The sequence below is a fragment of the Vombatus ursinus genome, unplaced genomic scaffold, assembly GCF_900497805.2.
Source record: "Vombatus ursinus unplaced genomic scaffold, bare-nosed wombat genome assembly UNPS02014489.1, whole genome shotgun sequence".
Taxonomy (NCBI): Eukaryota; Metazoa; Chordata; class Mammalia; order Diprotodontia; family Vombatidae; genus Vombatus; species Vombatus ursinus.
The window spans coordinates 356,265-375,370 of NW_020954267.1; the positions used below are offsets into that span (position 1 = coordinate 356,265).

General features: G+C 41.4%; 1 protein-coding gene and 1 pseudogene across 1 annotated transcript; one reads left to right on the forward strand and one right to left on the reverse strand.

Annotated features, from left to right (window-relative positions):
* Positions 1-1,300: 1,300 nt before the first annotated feature.
* TEX37 (testis expressed 37) lies at positions 1,301-9,272 on the reverse strand. Its single transcript, XM_027861174.1, is given in 5 exon segments — positions 1,301-1,693; positions 6,978-7,070; positions 8,892-8,933; positions 9,184-9,212; positions 9,215-9,272. Coding segments are annotated over 5 exon segments (615 nt in total).
* A 1,297-nt stretch (positions 9,273-10,569) lies between these two features.
* On the forward strand, positions 10,570-10,867 carry LOC114042493 (annotated as a pseudogene).
* The last annotated feature ends 8,239 nt before the right edge of the window (positions 10,868-19,106 follow it).

Below are 19,106 nucleotides of genomic sequence, written 5' to 3' on the forward strand. Positions count from 1 at the left end.
TCAAAATAAATTAATAAAAAAATAAAAATAAATAAAATACAGGTTTGACCATGTCAACCACCTCCTCCCTATTCAATAAACTCTGCTGGCTCCTTTCACCTCCAGGATCACATATAAAAGCTCTCTTCTGTTTGGTGTACAAACGCCTTTGTACCTGGCCCCTTCCTACCTTTCCAGTCTTACCTAACTCCCCTTCACTTACTGTCCTATCCAATAACACTGCTGTTCCTTCCACTGGACACCGAGTCTCTGGACTCTTGACCTTTTCATTGGCTATCTATCCCCCATGCCTGGAAGTCTCTCCTTCCTCATCTCCACCTCCTGGCTTCCCTGACTTTCTTTAAGTCCCAGTTACAATCCCATCCTCTATAGGGAACTTTTCCCCATCGTCCCTAATATTAGTGCCTTCCCTCTGTTGATTCTCCCCAATTTATTCTGTCTATATCTTGTTTGTACACAGTTGACATGTCGTATCCTTCAGTAGACTGAACTCCTTGAGATCAGGGACTGTCTTGTACATTTCTTTATATCCCCAGCCCTTAGCACATAGTAGGCACTTACTAAATCAGGCAGCCAACAAATGTTTGTTGATCAGCTCCTTTAAAATTTAATCCATCTTGTCTACTATGTGCCTTAGCCTGGCACATAGTAGGCACTTATTTAATTGATCAGGCAGCCAATAAATGTCTTGTTGACCAACTCCTTTAAAATTTACTCCATTTTCTAGATCATCTTATCATCTGTGAACCTCCAGGTCACTCTCTCTCCTTTCCAGTAAGTCCTTATCCTGGGAAGGAGGGAAGAAAGGAAGGAGAGAAGGGAGAAAAGAAGGAAGAAGGGATGAAGGGAGGGAAGGAAAGAAGGAAGGATTTCTAGTCTATAAATTATGGACTTATAGGTTTAGAACTGGAAGCCATCTTGGAGTTCATACCATTTACATGATATCCTGGCCAGGTTACTCTGTCCTTTTATAGATGAGGCTTTAAGAGAGGTGAAGCAGCTATCTCAGGTCAAATAGAGTTGAACCAATACTCAAACCCCTATTCTTGAAATGCAGAGTCAGCCCTCCCAATGTGACACCCCATCTCCCATTTTATTAGCTGTCCCCCAGTGATGAGCACCACAGCAAGGTAAACTTGGTGATAGCTCAATGAGGCAAGCTAAAAAAATACAGGAACAGGGCTGTGAGCTGCACTTTCAAGTTTTATTTAAATTCTGACCCCTGCCTTCGGAGGAAGTGAAACAGTGAATGTTGCATAGCATTCTCTCCTACTGGTTTTCTGTTGGACTCTCAAGGTTGCTATAGGTAAAATGGCTTCAAGGGTCCCCATCGAAACGGGATAGGTTTCGAATCTGAAGGGAATTGTGTGTCAGTCGGTTCCCTGGGTCCACCAATCTCAGGAAGCGGATAATTAAGTTCCAGGGGTTTTGGAAATCTCTTAGACTGATACCTAGTTTTGTATTCTGGGATCTTTTTTGGGTCCAAGGAAGGATAGTAATCACTAGGGCAGATTCTGGGCTGTGCCTGAGGAGCCTTCTGGGCTAGTTCCTGAGAGAAGGCACAGGGCTCTAGGTCTTTTGTTATCATTTGAGGATCCCTGAAAGCTGGGTATCCTTTCATCAGCCTCGATGTAGATGGGGAAACAGCTGGGCAAAATTCTTTCTGCCGTAACTGGGCTTCGATCTTCCGTTGCTGTGGAACCAAAGCAGACACAAGTCAAGGGCTGAGAGGAGGAAGGGATCACCTACTTCACATTTTTTTCCAGGGTTCCTCAATTCATTTGTCACCCACCTTCTTGCTGTTCCTCAAATGCAATGGTACATCTCCCACCTCCAAGTCTTTGCTCTGGCTTTGGCTATGCCTGGAATCCTTTCCCTTTTCACTTTTGCCTTCCTTTAAGACTCAGTTTGAATCCCACTGTGGGCAGGAGGCCTTTCTTTATTCCCTCCCCCACCCCAACTGCTCACTCTTTCAATGTGAGATTATGTTCCATCTATTCTGTATATATCTTGCAGGTACCTGGTTATTTACATGATATCCTGCCCTGTAGAATGGAAGCTCCTTGAGGTCTTTGTATCTTCGGTGCTTATCAAAGTGCTTGGCACGCAGCAAGGGTTTCATAACTGCTTGTTGACTGACTGACTGACTGAACTTATAAAGGGAAAGGGTCCTCTCATAATGGAAGCTCCCAAGCCCTCCAAGAATCTGGCTGACTTCTCTTCAGAAATCTGCACCTTGGTTTCCAAGGAGGGAAAGTGTGGTGGTAGAACTACCAATAGTCTTGAGGTTTAGATCATCTTGCTCTAATGAATTAGTTATGCTCTAAATTGGCCAGGTCATTAACGTTTCTGAGCCTTAGTTTCCTCATCTGTAAAAGAAAGGGTTCAGCCAGAGGGTTGATTTCCTTCTTCCATCAATGCAGGATGGCACCTTGTCCACAGCTTTAGAGATCTGTCTAGAGCACAAAGAGATTAATTGGATCATCCAGCCAAGGTGAGTCAGAGAACCCAGGGGCTTCCTGGATCCACAGCAAAGCAAAAATAGTCTCTGCCCTCAAGGAGCTTACAAATTCCAATGGAGAAAGCAACATATATGCAGATAGGTGCATACACGATAAAGTCATGACAGCAATAACAAGGAAAAAATGGAAAGAATAAGCAAAGAAGGAAAAATACGATCACTTATTTGCAGATGATATGGCTCATTTAGAGAACACCAGAGTAAATTAAAACATCAACACCATTAATAACTTCAGCAGAGTTGCAGTATATGAAATAAATCCACCTAATCATAAGCATTTCTATGTATTACCAACAAAAACTGGCCAGAAGACATAGAGAAATTCCATTTAAAATAACAACAGCATATATACAATATCAAAGGATCTACTCACCTTCATGACACACATGGGAACTGTATAAATAAAATTATCAAACACTTTTAGTAGAAATAAAGACAGGTCTAAATAATGGCAGAAATGTTTATTGTTCATTGACAAAATGAACCAATATGATAAAAATGACAATACTACCCAATTTAATTTATTTATTTAGTCACATCAATTGAACTACCAAAGGATTAATTTGGAATTCTTTTTTTTTCTTTTTGGTGAGGCAATCAGGATTAAGTGACTTGCCCAGGGTCACACAGTCAAAGGATTAATTTGTAGCATGAGGAAAAAATAATAATAAAATTATCTGGATGAACAAAAGGTCGAGAATCTTAAGAAAAGTAATGAAAAAGAATTAAGTAATGCTAGGAGCACCAGCTCTCAAACTATATTACAAAGCAACAATCATCAAAGTGATTTTGTACTAGTTAAAAAATAGATTATCAGTGGAAGACATTAGGTATACAACATATAGAAACAAATAAACCTAATAATCTAATGTTTGATAAACCCCCGAACACCAGCTCTTGGGTAAGGATTTACTATTTGTTAAAAACTGCTAAAAAAACAAACTAAAACAAAATCACACAGCAGTCTGGCAGAAATTAGGCTTAGACCAACACTTTACATAATTTCCCAAATTAGCTCCAAATGGATGTATCATTTAGCTTTAGATAGAAAATGTCACATGATAAAAAAAAATCAGAGAAACAAGGAAGACATTTTATTTTGGATCTATGGTTGGGGAAGAATTCATGATCAAACAAGGGTTAGAAGGGATCACAGCATATAAAATGGGCAATTTTGATTACATTGAATTAAAGTAGCTTGCACGAACAAAACCAATGCAGCTAAAATTAGGAGAGAAACAGCTAAATGTGAAAAAAAATCTTTGCAGCAAGTTTCATTGATAAAACTCTCATTTCCAACATATATAAGGAATTGACTCAAATTTATAAGAATAAGACCCATTCTCCACTTGAGAGGTGGTCAAAAAATATGAGCAGGTAGCTTTCAAAAGAAATCTAAACTATCAACAGTCATATGAAAAAAATGTTTCAAATCACCGCTAGTTAGAGAAATGCACATTCAAACAACTCTGACGTTCCATCTTACAACCATTAGATTAGCAAATGAGAAAAAAGGAAACTGGAGGAGCTTCAGAAGAAAAGGAATATTAATACCCTGATGGTTGAGCTGTGAATTGTTCCAGCCATTCTGGAAAGCAATTTGGAACTATGCCCATAAGTTTACTAAGCTATATATGTATACTTTTTGACCCAACTAAATGATGAAAGGGATGGATGGGTGCAGAGAAACCTCGGAAGGAAGGGGAGAAGGAGAGAGGAAAGGAAGAAAGGAGGGAAAGAAGGAAGGAAAGAAAGAAGGGAGGAAGGAACAAAGGAAAGAAGGAAGGAAGGACAGAGGTATAGAGGAAGGAGTGAAAGATCTGCATTAGTTCATGAAGCATGAAGGAAACAAACCCAGGAGAACAATTTCTACAACAACAAGGATAATGAAAAGACAAACAACTTTGAAAGACTTAAGAACTCTGATCAATGCAATGATTAATTTCAGAGGACCAATAATGCTACCCACCTCTGGACAGATGGGTGATGACCTCAAGATGTACAATGAGACATTTATTTTTGGATGTGGCCAATATGATAATTTGTTTTGTTTGACTATGTATATTTGTCATGAGGTTTTTTTTTCTTTTTCTTTTTCTTATATTTTTATCAGTAGAGGAAGTGGGATGGAGAGAAAATAAATGCTTGTTAACTGAAAATTGTTTAAGAGGTTAAAAAAAAAAGGTAAACCCAGAGCAGTTGGAAGTTAACTTTTGAAAAGAAGTCCCTAGTAGAATCTGGTGGGATCGGGAAAGGATCCCTGCAGAAGGTGGCATTTGAGCTGAGTCTTACAGGAAGTCAAGGATTACAATGAGAAAATTCATGGTGGGGAGGACCTTCCAGGCAGTGGGGACAGGCAGTACCAAGGCACAGGGATAGGAGATGGGGCACCATGTTCAAAGAATGGCAGGTAGACCAGTATGGCTGGATTATAGACAGCATGGAGCAGAATGGGCAAGGAGATGTCAATTTCATTTTTATCCTTGTATCTCCACAGTGCCTCACATATAATGGCATTTTATAAATGTTTGTTGATCAACTTTTTAAAAATATATTTATTTTTAACATTACTTACTTAAAGAAAAAAAAGCATTCCTTGCCTACTTACACTTCCTTTTTTTGTTTTTTATTTTGAGTTCCAAAGTCTCTACCTTACTCCAGTTTCTCCCCTAACCATTAACTGGGGAATGGGTAGATGAGTTGTGGTATGTGATTGTGTTGGAATACTACTGTGCTGTAAGAAAGGATAAGCTGGATGATTTTAGAAAAACATGGAAAGATTTGCATGAAATAATGAAGAGTGAAATGAGCAGAACCAAGAGAATGTTGTGTATAGTAACAGCAATATTGTTTGAAGAATACTGTGAATGACTAAGTTATTCTGAGTATTATAAATATTCAAATCAACTACAAAGGACCCATGAAGATGCTATCCACCTCCAGAGAAAGAATTAATAAATGGAAGTATGCCTGGAAGTATGCATAGCATGGTTTTACACACACACACATACATATAGGTAATCTGTATCAAATGGTGGAGTATGAGAGGAAGGGAGATAGTCTGGAACTTAAAATATAACAAAAAATAAATTAAATTTTAAAATTCTATTAAGATTAGCATTATAAAAAAGACAAATAAAATTATATAAATTATAGATGTGAAATCATGCAAAGCATATTTCTGTATTAGCCATTTTGCAAAAAAAAAAGAAAGAAAGAAAGAAAGAAAAAGAAAGAAAGTGAAAAAATGATACTCCATCACTCAAAATTCATCAGTTCTCTCTCTGGAGGTGGATGGCATGTTTCATCATGAGTCCTTTGTAATTGTCTTGAATCCCTGCATTGATCAGAATAGTTGATCATGACCAACTGATTGTAGTATAGTAACTCTAAGGTTGAATTAAGCTATTAACCTGTATGTCCTGATCTGCGTCTAAAGGGCCTAGAACTTGGAGTTCTGAGACCCAAATGGCTTCAGATTTCATGCTACTTACCATGTGATCTGGGGCAAATCAACCTCTCTGGGTCTCAATTTCTTCCTCCAGAAAATGAAGGAATAGTACTGGATGTCCCCTGAGAGCTCTTTCAGTGCTTGTCCCATTTCGGCTCTTTGCCCCTCTGAGCTTTGTGGCTGGGACCCCTTCACTGCCACCTGTCACAGACTTGGAGACCGAACTCATCCTAGGCATGAGAACGTCCACTAGCTCCCAGTTTGGGCTATTCAGCCTTGCTGCCCATCCTGCTCTCACCTGCCCTTCTGTTTCCAAGGCTCTGCACTTGTTACGCTGTGACTCAGCCGGGTCCTTGAAGCTCAGTACCAATGGATTGACTTTTAGCTTGACCTCTTGTGCTTGTGTGGCTTTCTTCCAGGTACCCTAATTCCTTCAGGGCTGTGCAGCTACCTTGTCTATTTCCCGTCTTTCGTTTCTAATTCTGTCCCTGAACCTCAGCTCTAAGGTTGGAATATAAACACCTTGAGGGCAAGGATTTTTTTCCTTTTCTTTTTGTTGGCCTTTTTGTCCCTAATGCTTAGGCCAGTACTTGGCATTGAGTGGGCAATGATGGGTGCCAGGATGCTGGTGAGAACCTGCCATCCATTGGCTGTGTGGCTCTCATTTGGTCACTTGTCCCATCCCTAGACTTTTCTATGTCCCCTGGTTTCCTCTCAGTCCTGCCCTGCTACTGACCAATCCTCTCTCTGTTACGAAGAATATGTGGGAATGCTGTGGCTCCTGAAATCTCGTGTGTGTGTGTGTGTGTGTGTACATATGCACAATTAAGTTCTGTGTGCTACTGAAATAGACTGCCCAATGCCACATGATGGTGGTCTACAATATTCTCCTGTTCCTAATGAGATGAAAATCAGATAGTTATTTCAATGAAAAAAGAAGGAAAGAAAGGCTAGGAGGAGGGGGGCAGGGGCAGGGGAGCCAAACCCCATGGATATTACATGTACCTCCTCAGGATTTTCCAGATGGGGTGTGTAATTGCTGAAGTCCTTATAGTCGACCATGTAGGAACTTTTGTATATACTCAAAGACAGAGATGCCTGCAAATATATAATAAAAATATAATTAAATAAAGAAAATAAAGAAAGAAGAATGCCACCTGATGGGTTCCCTAGAACTTAGTGTCTGGCACATAGTAGGCACTTAATAAATGCTTATTGATTGATTGGAAATGCCAACTTTATTTGCTGCCAGATCAGACTTCTATTGTTATTGTCAGTACCTCTTTGCTGTAGACATGACATAGGGTAAAGACTTCCCCATTGTGAGTTCTATGTCCCTACCTTGGTCATTTAGTAGCTATGGGTATTAAGGAAATCACTTGACTGCTCTGGATCTTAGTTTCCTCATCTGTAGAATGGGGAGAATATCTGTACTACCTATCTCATGGGGGTTGTTGCGAGATTTGAATGACATAATAGATATTAAATGTTTGGGAAACCAGAAGGCATTGTAACAATCCTTTCTCCTAGGCCTATTCCCCACCCATGAAGGCAGCTGGTGGCTCAATGGATAGAGCACCAGCCCTGGAGTCAGGAAGACCTGAGTTCAAATCTAGCCTCAAGCACTGACAAGCTGTGTGACCTTAGGAAAGTCACTTAATCTCTGTCTACCTCAGTTTCCTTAAGTGTAAAATGGGGATGATAATAATAATACCTTCCAGGGTTGTTAGGATCAAAAGAGATCATAATGGTAAATTGCTTAGCACAGTGCCTGGAACATAGTAGGTGCTATATAAATGCTTATTCCTTCCTTCCCCACCCCTAAGAAATAATCTCTCCAGTGAAAAAAGCACTGGATTTAGGCTCAGGAGAATTGGGTTTAAATTCTATCTCTGATACTTGGGATCATTTGTTTATTAATTAATATTTATTATTAGCTTATGTTAGATTGTAAGCTCCTGGAGGGCAGGGACTGTCTTTTGCCTCTTTTTGTATCCTCAGTGCTTAGCACAGTGCCAGGCACATAATAGATGCTTCATCAATATTATTGAATGATTGATTATAGCTGAAAGGGTATACTTACTGATCCTATCTAGCCCCCTCATTTTCTAGGAAATAGAGACCAAATGAATTGCCCAGAGTCACCCAGCTAATAAGCCAGAATTCAAACTCAGATCATCTAACTTCAAATCCATAGTTCTTTCCACTATAGAACTTCCTATGGGCTGATTTACCATTGGCAAGACCACCTATAGAACAAGAATAGTACTTACAGAAAGAGCACATGGAGTGGTAGCTAGAGAGCTGGCCACGGAGTCAGGAAGACCTGAGTTCAAATTCTGCCTCTGACAGGTTGTTGGCTGTGTGACTCAGGCCAAGTTATTTTATTTCCTCAGGGATCTAAGCAATTCTTTAAAACTACAATTTGCAGAATAGGGGAAATTGCTTACTGGGGGAAGAGAGTGTCCCTGTATTAATGAAATCATGGCTCTAGTAAAAAAAATGGGGGGGGAGATAATCATAACACCTACTAATGGTGTGACTCTGGGTAAATCACTTAACCATTCTGAACCTCAATTTCCTCATCTGTAAGGGGGATATTAGCAGCCCCTGTATCACAGGATTGTTATGAGGATCAATGGATAATATCTATGAAGCACTTTGCAAGCCTTCAAGTGTTATATAAATGTAAACTATTAATATCTACTAATTCAACACCCTCTCTTTATGCATGAGTAAATTAAGGCCTGGAGAAGTCAAGGGATTTGACCAAGGTATTAATTTCCATTTTCCTGCCTAGTATAAAATGTACCAATTGTATATGAATGCTTCAGAGTCCACTGAAAGGAGTAGTAAGAAGCTAATGAGCAATCCCTGAGACGTTTGAACAAAAGGGAAAGGAAAGTCCTGAAGACTCACCTGGCTGGGATACAACATACCCTCCATGATGTACAGGAAACCCTAGGAAGAAGATAAGTTAGATATAGCAAGTAGGTGGATGCCAGGGGTTGGGGGAAAAGCACATACTGACCCAACTATCCCAACTACGCAAACCCTCCCTGGCTTCCCTATTTCACTGTCTACCTTTCCACTGCTTTACCTATCAGGCAAAGGGAGAAGGCCAGGCAGGTGGGTGGTCAGCCTCAGGGTAGCTGGACAGTGGGCAGCAGGAAGGAACCTCGCCACAAGAACTCGGGGCTCAGAGACAGACCTCCAGTCCTTGGAAGGCCTGTGGCCAACGTGGGGCAGAATTCCAGCTCTGGGATCAGAAAGTGGGATGGTAGGTTGAAAGCCCTTCATCTTGAGCCGGCTGATGGCAACCGTAAAGACTGGTGTGGAGACAGACAGCTGAATGGCATGTGGGCAGTGACCAGGGAACAAGGAGATTTGACACAGGTTTGTTCTATGTAATATTGATACTGCCCATCTAATCCACCAGTAAACCAAAGTGCTAGGATGGGTGTTACTAGGCAGAGCCAACCAAACCAGGGATCCCGGAGAGATCAGGGTTCAGCCACAGGAGAACCCTCATAGAAGGAATGTCTGGTTCTGTGGAAGTCTGTGGGCAGGTGGGAAAGGCTACCTGGGTGGCAGGTTTGACTGCTCTCCAAGGGGACTGTGGTGTCGACCTCAGGAGGCTGTATCCAGGACAAAGACAAACAGAGCCCTGCATTGTGACATCAGACAGAGAACATAACCGGTGCCAGACCCCAGAACCGTACATAGTGCTGGATGCATAACAGAGGATTTTGGTGCCATGATAGGTTTCCAGGACCAGGAGCCTAAGCAACTGACAATTAATGGTGTATTACTCCAATAAATCTCTTTTCTCCTCCTCCTTTTACTTAATTTGAAAACGCTGGAAAAATACCAAGCCATTAACACAAAATTAAACTGAATCATAACTGCAAACTTAGCCTGATGTCACAGGCCTTTCTTTCCTGTTAAATCTAAACAGGCTCAGATAAGCTTTACTGAACACTCCCATGAAGGGGCACCCCCTTCCAATTTTAATGTTGATGTATAAAGTGAATTCTCCTTCCAAGTACCCCCCCAAATGAAGAAGCCCAGGTGACCTCATTAATGCTTATGATCCCTTCAAATGCCTTTCAAGTCTGTTCTCCAGTCTAACTAGCCAAGGAACAGAAATTCTACTATCTTTTGGTTTGACATTTATTTATCTATTTATACTAACAATAATATAATAATATATGATATCATGATATATATATATGTGTACATATATAATAATGTATAATGACTTAATAATAACTCAAAAGTTTACAAAGCACTTTACAGATGTTGCCTTGATTGATGTATGCCTGATGTATGCCTACTTCCAAAAAGTGAGGTGGCTGACAAAATTCAAAACCTGTCTATGAGAGAGAAAGATTGACAATAAAAACAGTGGAAAGTGAGGGCATGTTCATCAAGTGCGAAATGACAGAATAAGTTGTGGTGTATGATTGTGATGGAATCTTACTGTGTTATAACAAATGACAAGCAGGTTGGTTTTAGAAAAACATGGAAAGACTTGGATGTAGTAATAAAAATTTTTTTGAAAGAAGGAAAGCTCTTTGTTCCCGGCAGTACGAAGATGACAAAGGGCGTGTCTTCTAGTGTTTGGTAAGCATTGGAATAGAGGGCACACTTTGCGCCATTGTTGTAGTTCCAAGGCACACCATCTTTAGAAGTCAACATGCAGCAAATGTGAATATCCTGCTAAATGCAAGAGAAAGTATAATTGGAATGTAAAGGTTAAGCAATGCAACACCACTGGTACTGGTTGAATGAAGCACCTGAAAATCAGCTATCGCTGATTCAGGAATGGATTCCACGAAGGAATAATGCCTAAACCCAAGACAGCAGCTGCTGCAGCATCTAATTCATCTTGAGGATTCAACTATTTGTTAAAATAAATATCCTGAATGAAAAATAAATAAAAATAAAAAAGAAGGAAAAGGATTACAATAGAAGAGAGGGTTTCTGTAGGTGGAGTTCCAAGCATGGGGGAAAGAACTCATGGAGCACGTAGGATGGGTTTGGGCTCAAGTGCTACTCCAATTGGGCTAGAACGTAGAGTGAAGAGAGTAGCAGGAAATAGGGTGGAGCTGTGTGATGATGGGTTTGTATTCTACCTGATAGCTAATAGAAAGTCATTGAAGATTTTTGAGTAGGACAGGGACCATAGTCAGGCCTTTGGTTTAGGAAGATTATTTAATAGGGAATTATTTAAGAAACTATTACATTAGCCCCGGTTAGAGGTGATGAAAGATTGAGTCAGGGTGCCAGTCATGTGAATGTAGAACAATGGACAAGATATAATGGTAGCCTTGGCAAACTGTGAGGGATAAGGAAGAACGAGGCAAAGATAATTCATGGTGATTCGTTATTGTTCATGTGCTTTCGGACAGTGTTGTGCAGTAGAAGTACATCAGTAGTTGGGAGGTTCTGACCAAGTGATTTATCCTCTCTGTGCTTCCAGGTCTCATCTGCTAAAAGGGTGTGGAAATACCTGCTCTCTTTTCCTCAAAGGACTATTTCCAGACTCAAACAAGATAATATTTATTAAAATACTAATAGCTCACATTGAAAATATCTCCCTTTTCCTCCTCTTCTTTGCAGAGGTGGGGGCCTATGGGTGTGGAACACTGCAGATGCTGTTCCACTTGTTTGATATGTTGGTTGTTTTTCTCTTACTTTAGTGTTCTCTGTTATAAGGAATGGCTCTTTGGGAGAGGGGACATATTACAAAAAAAGGTTGTAAAAATATCAATAAGATAAAGACATAATTTAAAAAATTTTAAAAAGCACAAAATGGGGTTTTGCACGAATCTAGGATGTTGGCCAAAGTTTAGCACCTGGAATACCAAGAGTCAGAATCATCATAAGATGTTATTCCTGTGGAGTGTGTGTGTGTGTGTGTGTGTGTGTGTGTGTGTGTGTGTGTGTATGTGTGTGTGTGTGTGTAATCCAGGGAACCTGTGATGCCCCAGATGGGACCTCCTCCCATGGACCTTGATATATATTCTGGACCCTTGGTGAGGGACATATGCTTTTCTGTAGTAAATCAGAAAACTCCTGATTAGTCCCCCATAACTGGAGGGAAGGTGGCACAGTGTATAGAGTGCAGGGCCTTGAGTGAGGAAGGCCTGAGTTCAAATCCAGCCTCAGATACTTGTGAAGCTGTATGACCCTGGGCATGTCATCGAACCCTGTTTGCCTCATCTATAAAATAAGCTGGAGAAGGAAATGGCAAACCGCTCCAGTATCTTTGCCGAGAAAACCCCAAATGGGATCACAGAGTCAGACACAACTCAATGACCGTAACAACAACAGTTTGGGGAGGATGGTTACTGGAAACTGAGCATATGTAGGAAAGAACTGTTAATGACATATCCCCTCCCTCACCTCACCCCACTCCTGTGCCTGGGGCCTAATCAAGAACTCCTGTATCATCCCAGCAAGGAATCTCTCCCTCAGCAAGGAGACCAAGCTCAGCTCCCTACAAAGTATTTTGGCAAACCAAGGTTTTCTCTTCATTATTCTCAAGTCGTTTATAGAGAGGGTCTTTAGGGATCACTTAGTTCTACTGCCTTATTTTGCAGATGATCTGGAGAAACTGTGGTCTGGGGGGCTGATATGACTTCCCCAAAGTCACCCAAATTCTCCCCATGGCCTTGAGAGTCACCATCTTATTTGTCCAAATCAGGAATTTTCTTACCCAATGTTGCCTTGTTATGGGCTTCCATTCGTCGTCCCCCAATCTCCCTCCTTGCCCCCTCCCCCCAGTTCTCCTGAGGTTCTGAGGAAGGGGAAACTGGTCTTGGAGTCTATAATGTCCCTGAAATTAAAGTTGTTACTGATTTTAAGATAAAGGCTTCCAGTCAGAGGCACTAGAGTACCGAGGGCTAAGTAGGTGGCAAGATGGAGTCTGCTTAAAGAAACTGGCTTTAGGGAGCTGCTTGCTCCTTAAGACATCAGGGCAATGCTTTGCTTAGAACACAAATTGCCAAAAAGGCAACCTTATCCATGATGGTGCAGTGGTTAGAGCACTGGGCTTGGAATCAAGACTGAAGTTTGAATCCTTTCTCAGATGCTTAATGGTGTGACCCTGGATACTTAATCTCCATGAGCCTCAGTTTCCTCATCTGTAAAGTAGAGATAATAATAGCACTCAACTCACAGGGTTGCCGTGCTTTGTATACCTGAAAACATTACATATTGGCTTTTATTATTAAATTTACAGGATCTCAAATTTTTTTTAAGAGAAGACAGAGTCTGTAACCTATAGACCAGTAAATTCTACTTTTACTCCTGGAAAAGTTCTAGAGTAGGTTATTAAGGGGGTGGTTAATGAGCATTTGGAATAAAATACAGAGATCACAAAAGCCAGCATGACTTCCTCAAGAACAGGCCACACCCGTTCAACTTATTGGCCTTCCTTCTTGAGGACCGAAATGACATCACCATAATAGTCAAGTTAGAGTGTGTCTGACTGGCTGATCAGACCAATACAGTCTTGGAAAACTCTACCACAGGTCTGGCACAAATAGTCTATGTGAACATCTGGGCTGGATTCTCTACATTTGATCATCTCATGTTTCTTTTGAGCTACTTCAGTTCTGCTTTGCTCATGGAGCACAGCTCCTTCTTATGCTGAGGGGTCCTGTGCCAGTCGTACAATCAATTCCAAAATTCTTAAGAGCTGGAAGGCCCTTCTCACCAAGGCTCCCATGAGGCCCCGGTTCTTTGTCTGGCTTGGGAGTGTTCTTTCATTTGAATCGAAAGGAGAGTGGTGTCCCAGCATCCCAGAGTCTGGATTTTTTCAGCCAGTTCAGCACCAATGGCCAGAGGAACCACAAGTGACCAGCAGGCCTCAGCCCAGGGTAATTCAGACTAAGATTCACCCAACATTCTTGTCTCAGTTGGTCAGGAAATTAGTGGGACCAAGATTATGTAGGCACTGGGTTAAGAGTGAGCCTTCTCTCCCCAGATATGGGATAGGGAAGAGTATGTCCCCAAGGCATTGGGGAGAAAGTTTGTATGATTGTTGATTTCATAACTTTGAAATAAATACCCCCTTGTAAAAACTAATTGATTTTAGTTGGATAAATGGAGCATTCCTAACTGGTAACCAACAGTGGGGGGACATGGTGGGAGCTCTCTCCAGTGGCATTAGAGAAGAAAGATTCCCCAAACCTCTCAGGGTACGCTAGGGCCCTGAGGGGGAAATACAGCCAGTTCAGCTCTGGGATTGTAGGCCAGAGCATACTCACAATGTGATGTTTCTCCTTCTGGAGTGGGGCAGTAATCCAACCCCCAGGTGATGGAAGGTGGACCTAGAAGACCTTATAGCCATGGACTGGAAGACTAAATCCTTGAACCTTTGAGGAAGTGGAGTTCACGGCAGCCTTTCTATCCTGGAGCCCCATTTGGGGGGGCGGGGTCACGCCGATCACATATCTTAAAAGTCCTCCTCAGAAGATGCTTCTCCAGTGCCATTTAACTACCTTCCATATCCTTAGTGGGCCCATGGCCCAACAAGAAAAGAGAGATATAATGACATCTGTAGCCTATTTGTTAATTTTTCACCCCAATATCAAAGGGTGGCCAAAGAAACTAGAATTTTAGCACTTTAGACACATGAGGTAAAAGAAATTTAGTGAAACTTCAGGCTGTATATGTCCTATGGTTCCAAGTGAAAATGTGAATGGCGCTTTTTTGGCTCCTGGCGGCCCTAGTCACCAAGGCCTCAGCCCAGCCCTGGACAAACTGAATCAGGAGATATGTCACCTCACGTCACTGGTATTTCATCATCTCAGTCTCAATCCCAGAGTTTGCAATAAATAATACTGTAGGAGAAGCTAGGTCCAAGCCCTGGAGTCAGGACCTGAGTTCAAATCTGGCCTCAGACACATGCTACTCACTAGCTGTGTGACCCTGGGCAAGTCACTTAACTCCAATTGCCTCTCAAAAATACATACATAATGCTTCATGTTCCCTACAATGTAACCGAAGACCCCAATCAACAGGCAGAAATTAATTAATCACTTACTATGGGTCAGTCACTATATTAAGTACTGGGTCTACAAAGAAAGGCAAAAAACACAGACCCTGCCCTCAAAGAGACAACATGCAAACAACTATGTACCTGTAAGAAATACTGGGTAGATGGGAAATAACCTCAAAGGAAAAGCACTAGCAATGTATGCATGAAATCATCAAGAAAAAATCAGACTTTGGAAAGCCAGAAACATTTATATTGATGCCAATTATACCAGGTAACTGGGTTGTTTTTTTGTTTTGTTTTGTTTTTTGCCTTTTTGGTGAGGCAATTGGGGTCAAGTGACTTGCCCAAGGTCACACAGCTAGTAAGTGTCATGTGTCTGAGGTCACATTTGAACTCAGGTCTTCCTGACTCCAAGGCTGGAGCTCTATCCACTGCGCCACCTAGCTACACCCCAGGTAACTGTTTTTAAAAAACAAAAACCAAACAAACAAAAAACAACCTTTTGAAATCTGAGAGTCTCCTGTCTCAGCCTGACGAGTCATTAAGACCCTCGTGACCAGAGGCTAAAAATGGTTTTCCAAAACATTCCTAATGCCCATAACCTGGATCTCAGTCTAGCTGCTGACTTCTGTGTTAGACATGTTTACTTTTTGCTTATTCTGCATATACATTTTATACATATGCATACATGATACATACGTGTGTATATGTGTGGTTTTTTTGTTCAGTCATTTTTCAGTCACATCTGACTTTTCGTGACCCCATTTGAGGTTTTCTTGGCAAAGATACTAGAGCGGTTTGCCATTGCTTTCTCTGGTTTATTTTACAGATGAGGGAACTGAAGCAAACAAGGTTAAGTGACTTGCCCAGGGTCGTACAGCTAGTAAGTCTGAGGTTAGATGTAAACTCTGGTACTCCTGGCTCCAGAGCTGGCACTCTATCCACTGTGCCACCTACCTGCCTAGGACTCTTGTGACCAGAAGCTAATATCATTTTAGAGTAATGGTTTTACAAAACCATTCTTAACGCCCATCCAGGGGTGGGAAACCTGAGTTCTGGAGGTCACATGTGACCCTCTAAGTCCTCAAGTGCGGCCCTTTGGCTGAATCCATTTGGATTCAGCTTCCCCACCCCTGCAAACCTGTCTGGTACATGGCAGGGGTGTAATAAATGCTTGTTGATTGGATAAGCAAGCAAGTGAGCAAAATAAAACCCAAACCACTCCAAATGGGAGAAGGCCACATGATGAAATGAGGCTGGGAGACAGGAGCCTGGTGTTCAAGCTGCACTCACTCTCTCCCTAGCCCTGGGACCCTGGCTAAGTCCTTTTTCTCTGGGCTTCCATTTCTTCCTCGGCATAAAAAGGGGGTAGGACCAGACGCTCCTTCAGGCTCCGGCCAGCTACAGCTACAGCATCCCACCGGCTGCAGAATATCAGTGGTGCGCACACTGCTAATTATCAGAGACTAAGGTAAATCTGGATTCTCCACATTACACTGTATGCAAATTGGGCATGTTAATAGATGTGAAATCACTGAAGGACATTCTTCCCCGAAACGTGAAACTCCAGGCTTACATTAAAGGGATTACAATTCATTTCCTTCTTAATTCTGCTAATGCTCCCTGGGAAGCCCTCAGGCCAGGGATTAAAGCATTTACTCCTTTAATTAGGAGCAAACCTTCCCTTAAAGTCTGACACACAGATTGCAAGTAAACCTCACTAAGGCCTTTGTGCCAGGGAGGCCAGGGGTATTGATCTGCTTCCAGTATAAATAAGCCCCAGTGGGCTGGGCCAGAGTGTCCCCAGTGCTTAAGCTATGTCTTGGGACTATGTTTACTTAGTCAATATGGTTTTTTAGAGGAGGGGGAAGGGGGAAGGGGGAAAGAGAAAGCCATACATTTGACAGTTCGGAAACGTCCTCTTGTTTAGAGAGAGGTGGATGCTTGCTTGTGCTGGGCCATTCATGGGCCTTGGAGTCAGCAGGCCAGGTTCCATGCTGGGTGTCCATGGCAAAGTGGACTTTCTCATCTGGATAATGGAGATAAAAATACTCTTAACAATCTACCTAATAGGGCTGTGAGGATTGAATGATATAATGAATGTTTAAAAAAACAAACCTAATATTTTCTACAAATATTTTTAATGTTAGTTTTTAGAACAAAATCTTATCTATTCATTTACATTTGCGTCCATAGTACTGAAGAACATTAAAATTTGGAAATAGTGTTGATATCAGTGCAAAGTATAGGCATTAAGAATCATTATGAAAAAAAAAATAATCGTTCTAAAAAAACATTCCTTCCATTCTTAATCTCTGGTAATAGTCCAAATGGCCTGTCGTTAGGAAAGTCACTGATTCATAGAGAGACGGAGACGAGAGAGGATTCCTCTTACAAGAGATTTTTCATAAGCGTTGCCTGGCATATTTGGTTTCAATTTAAATGCTTCTGAATATCCAAAGCTTGATTTTTCCTGCTGAGCTCATTCCACATACACTGCAATCCCTCTAAAATTACCTTTCAACTAATCTAAATATACCTTGGTAAACCAGTGGAGAGAACACTATACCTGGGATCAGGAAGACCTGAGTTCTAATCCTGCCTCAGACACTTATTAGCTACAAGATCCTGGGCAAATCAGTTAATCAGCTTCCTCATCTGTAAAATGAGGGTAATAACAGCACTTACCTCCCAGGGTTGTTGTTATGAAGATAAAATGAGTGTGTAGATAGATAGACATACTCACATATGGCTTTGCAAACCTTTAAGAGCTATGTAAATGCTAGCTATTATTATGGTATGCAAATATTTGTTTACCTGTTGTCTCCCTTATTTAAATGAGGGCTCCTTTCACCTTTTGTTTGGGGGGGGTATCTCCAGCACTTACCACAGTGCTTGGCACATAGTCAGTATCCAGAATATGAGGCTAAAATAAATGAAGTACACTTAACCCCGATTGCCTCCAAAAAACAAAGAAATAAAATAAGACATACATAGCAGTTGAAAAACAAATTTCCTGCCAGCACCATTTTATGAATTATCTTTTGCATGTTTATTTTCTTATTTTGGGTAGGCAATGAGGTTAAGTGACTTGCCCAGGGTCACACAGCTAGTAAGTGTTATGTATCTGAGGCCGGATTTGAACTCAGGTCCTCTGGAATCCAGGGTCAGTGCTCTATCCACTGTGTCACCTAGCTGCTCCCTCTTTTGCATGTTTAATGTGAGGATTGAGACTTTGGGGGGCAGACATTTTAGATCTGGAGCCTTGGTTATCTTTACCTACCTACTTCCAAGTGTTACTTGCTTGTATTTATTTCTAATATGAAAATGACCTTTATTTTCCCTTCTCAGACCCATCTTCACTTAGCCTGACTGCTCTTAGCCCCCCACTTCCTTATGTGTATGTGCAGGATTGAATGTGTCGTGTGTGGTCCACGTAGGTTATGTGTGTACACTTGGGTCTATCTAGATAGGGCGAGAATAGATATCTTCTCCACTCACTCTTCCCCTAGAGAGACTTTGATTCCAGCTAGTACACAAACCAGGAGATTCACATCCCAGGAGGTCCACTCTGCTCTCTTCAGAAAAAGGGTATCAGGCTAAAATTATCTCTCTCTTTCTCCCTCTCTAAACATTGTTAATCTAGAGGAAATCATTTAGGTTCAAACTTCATTCTTGATTATGGTCTCTTAAAGGGGAAGAAGTGTTCCAAGTTATATATCCAAGGCTCGATTCTTTCTCACCAAATGCTAGTTTCACAAAGACCATGTGGAGTGAATAGCTAATCCATTTATCCAAGCTGATAGCAAGCAAATCAGAGAAAATATATGGATGAAAAATACACCAGGAAAAAAAAAAAGCAGTGAATGTGCTCTCCCACTGGAAGTAGGATTTCAAAGGAATCAAGAGAAAGTCTCCGATCTCTACCTAGGGGAAATTCCTGAAGTCTCTAATGTAGGAAGCTCAGGACAGGAACATGACTGAGACTGGTTCCTCTACATGTTGGCTTCTGCCTAGAGTTTTTCTCTCCCTTTAGGGATTTCTCCCTGCAGAGAATCTGGAAGCCTTTGTCTTCTCTCTTGAGACTGGAAGCCAAAAAACCCCCCACAAGATCTCTCATC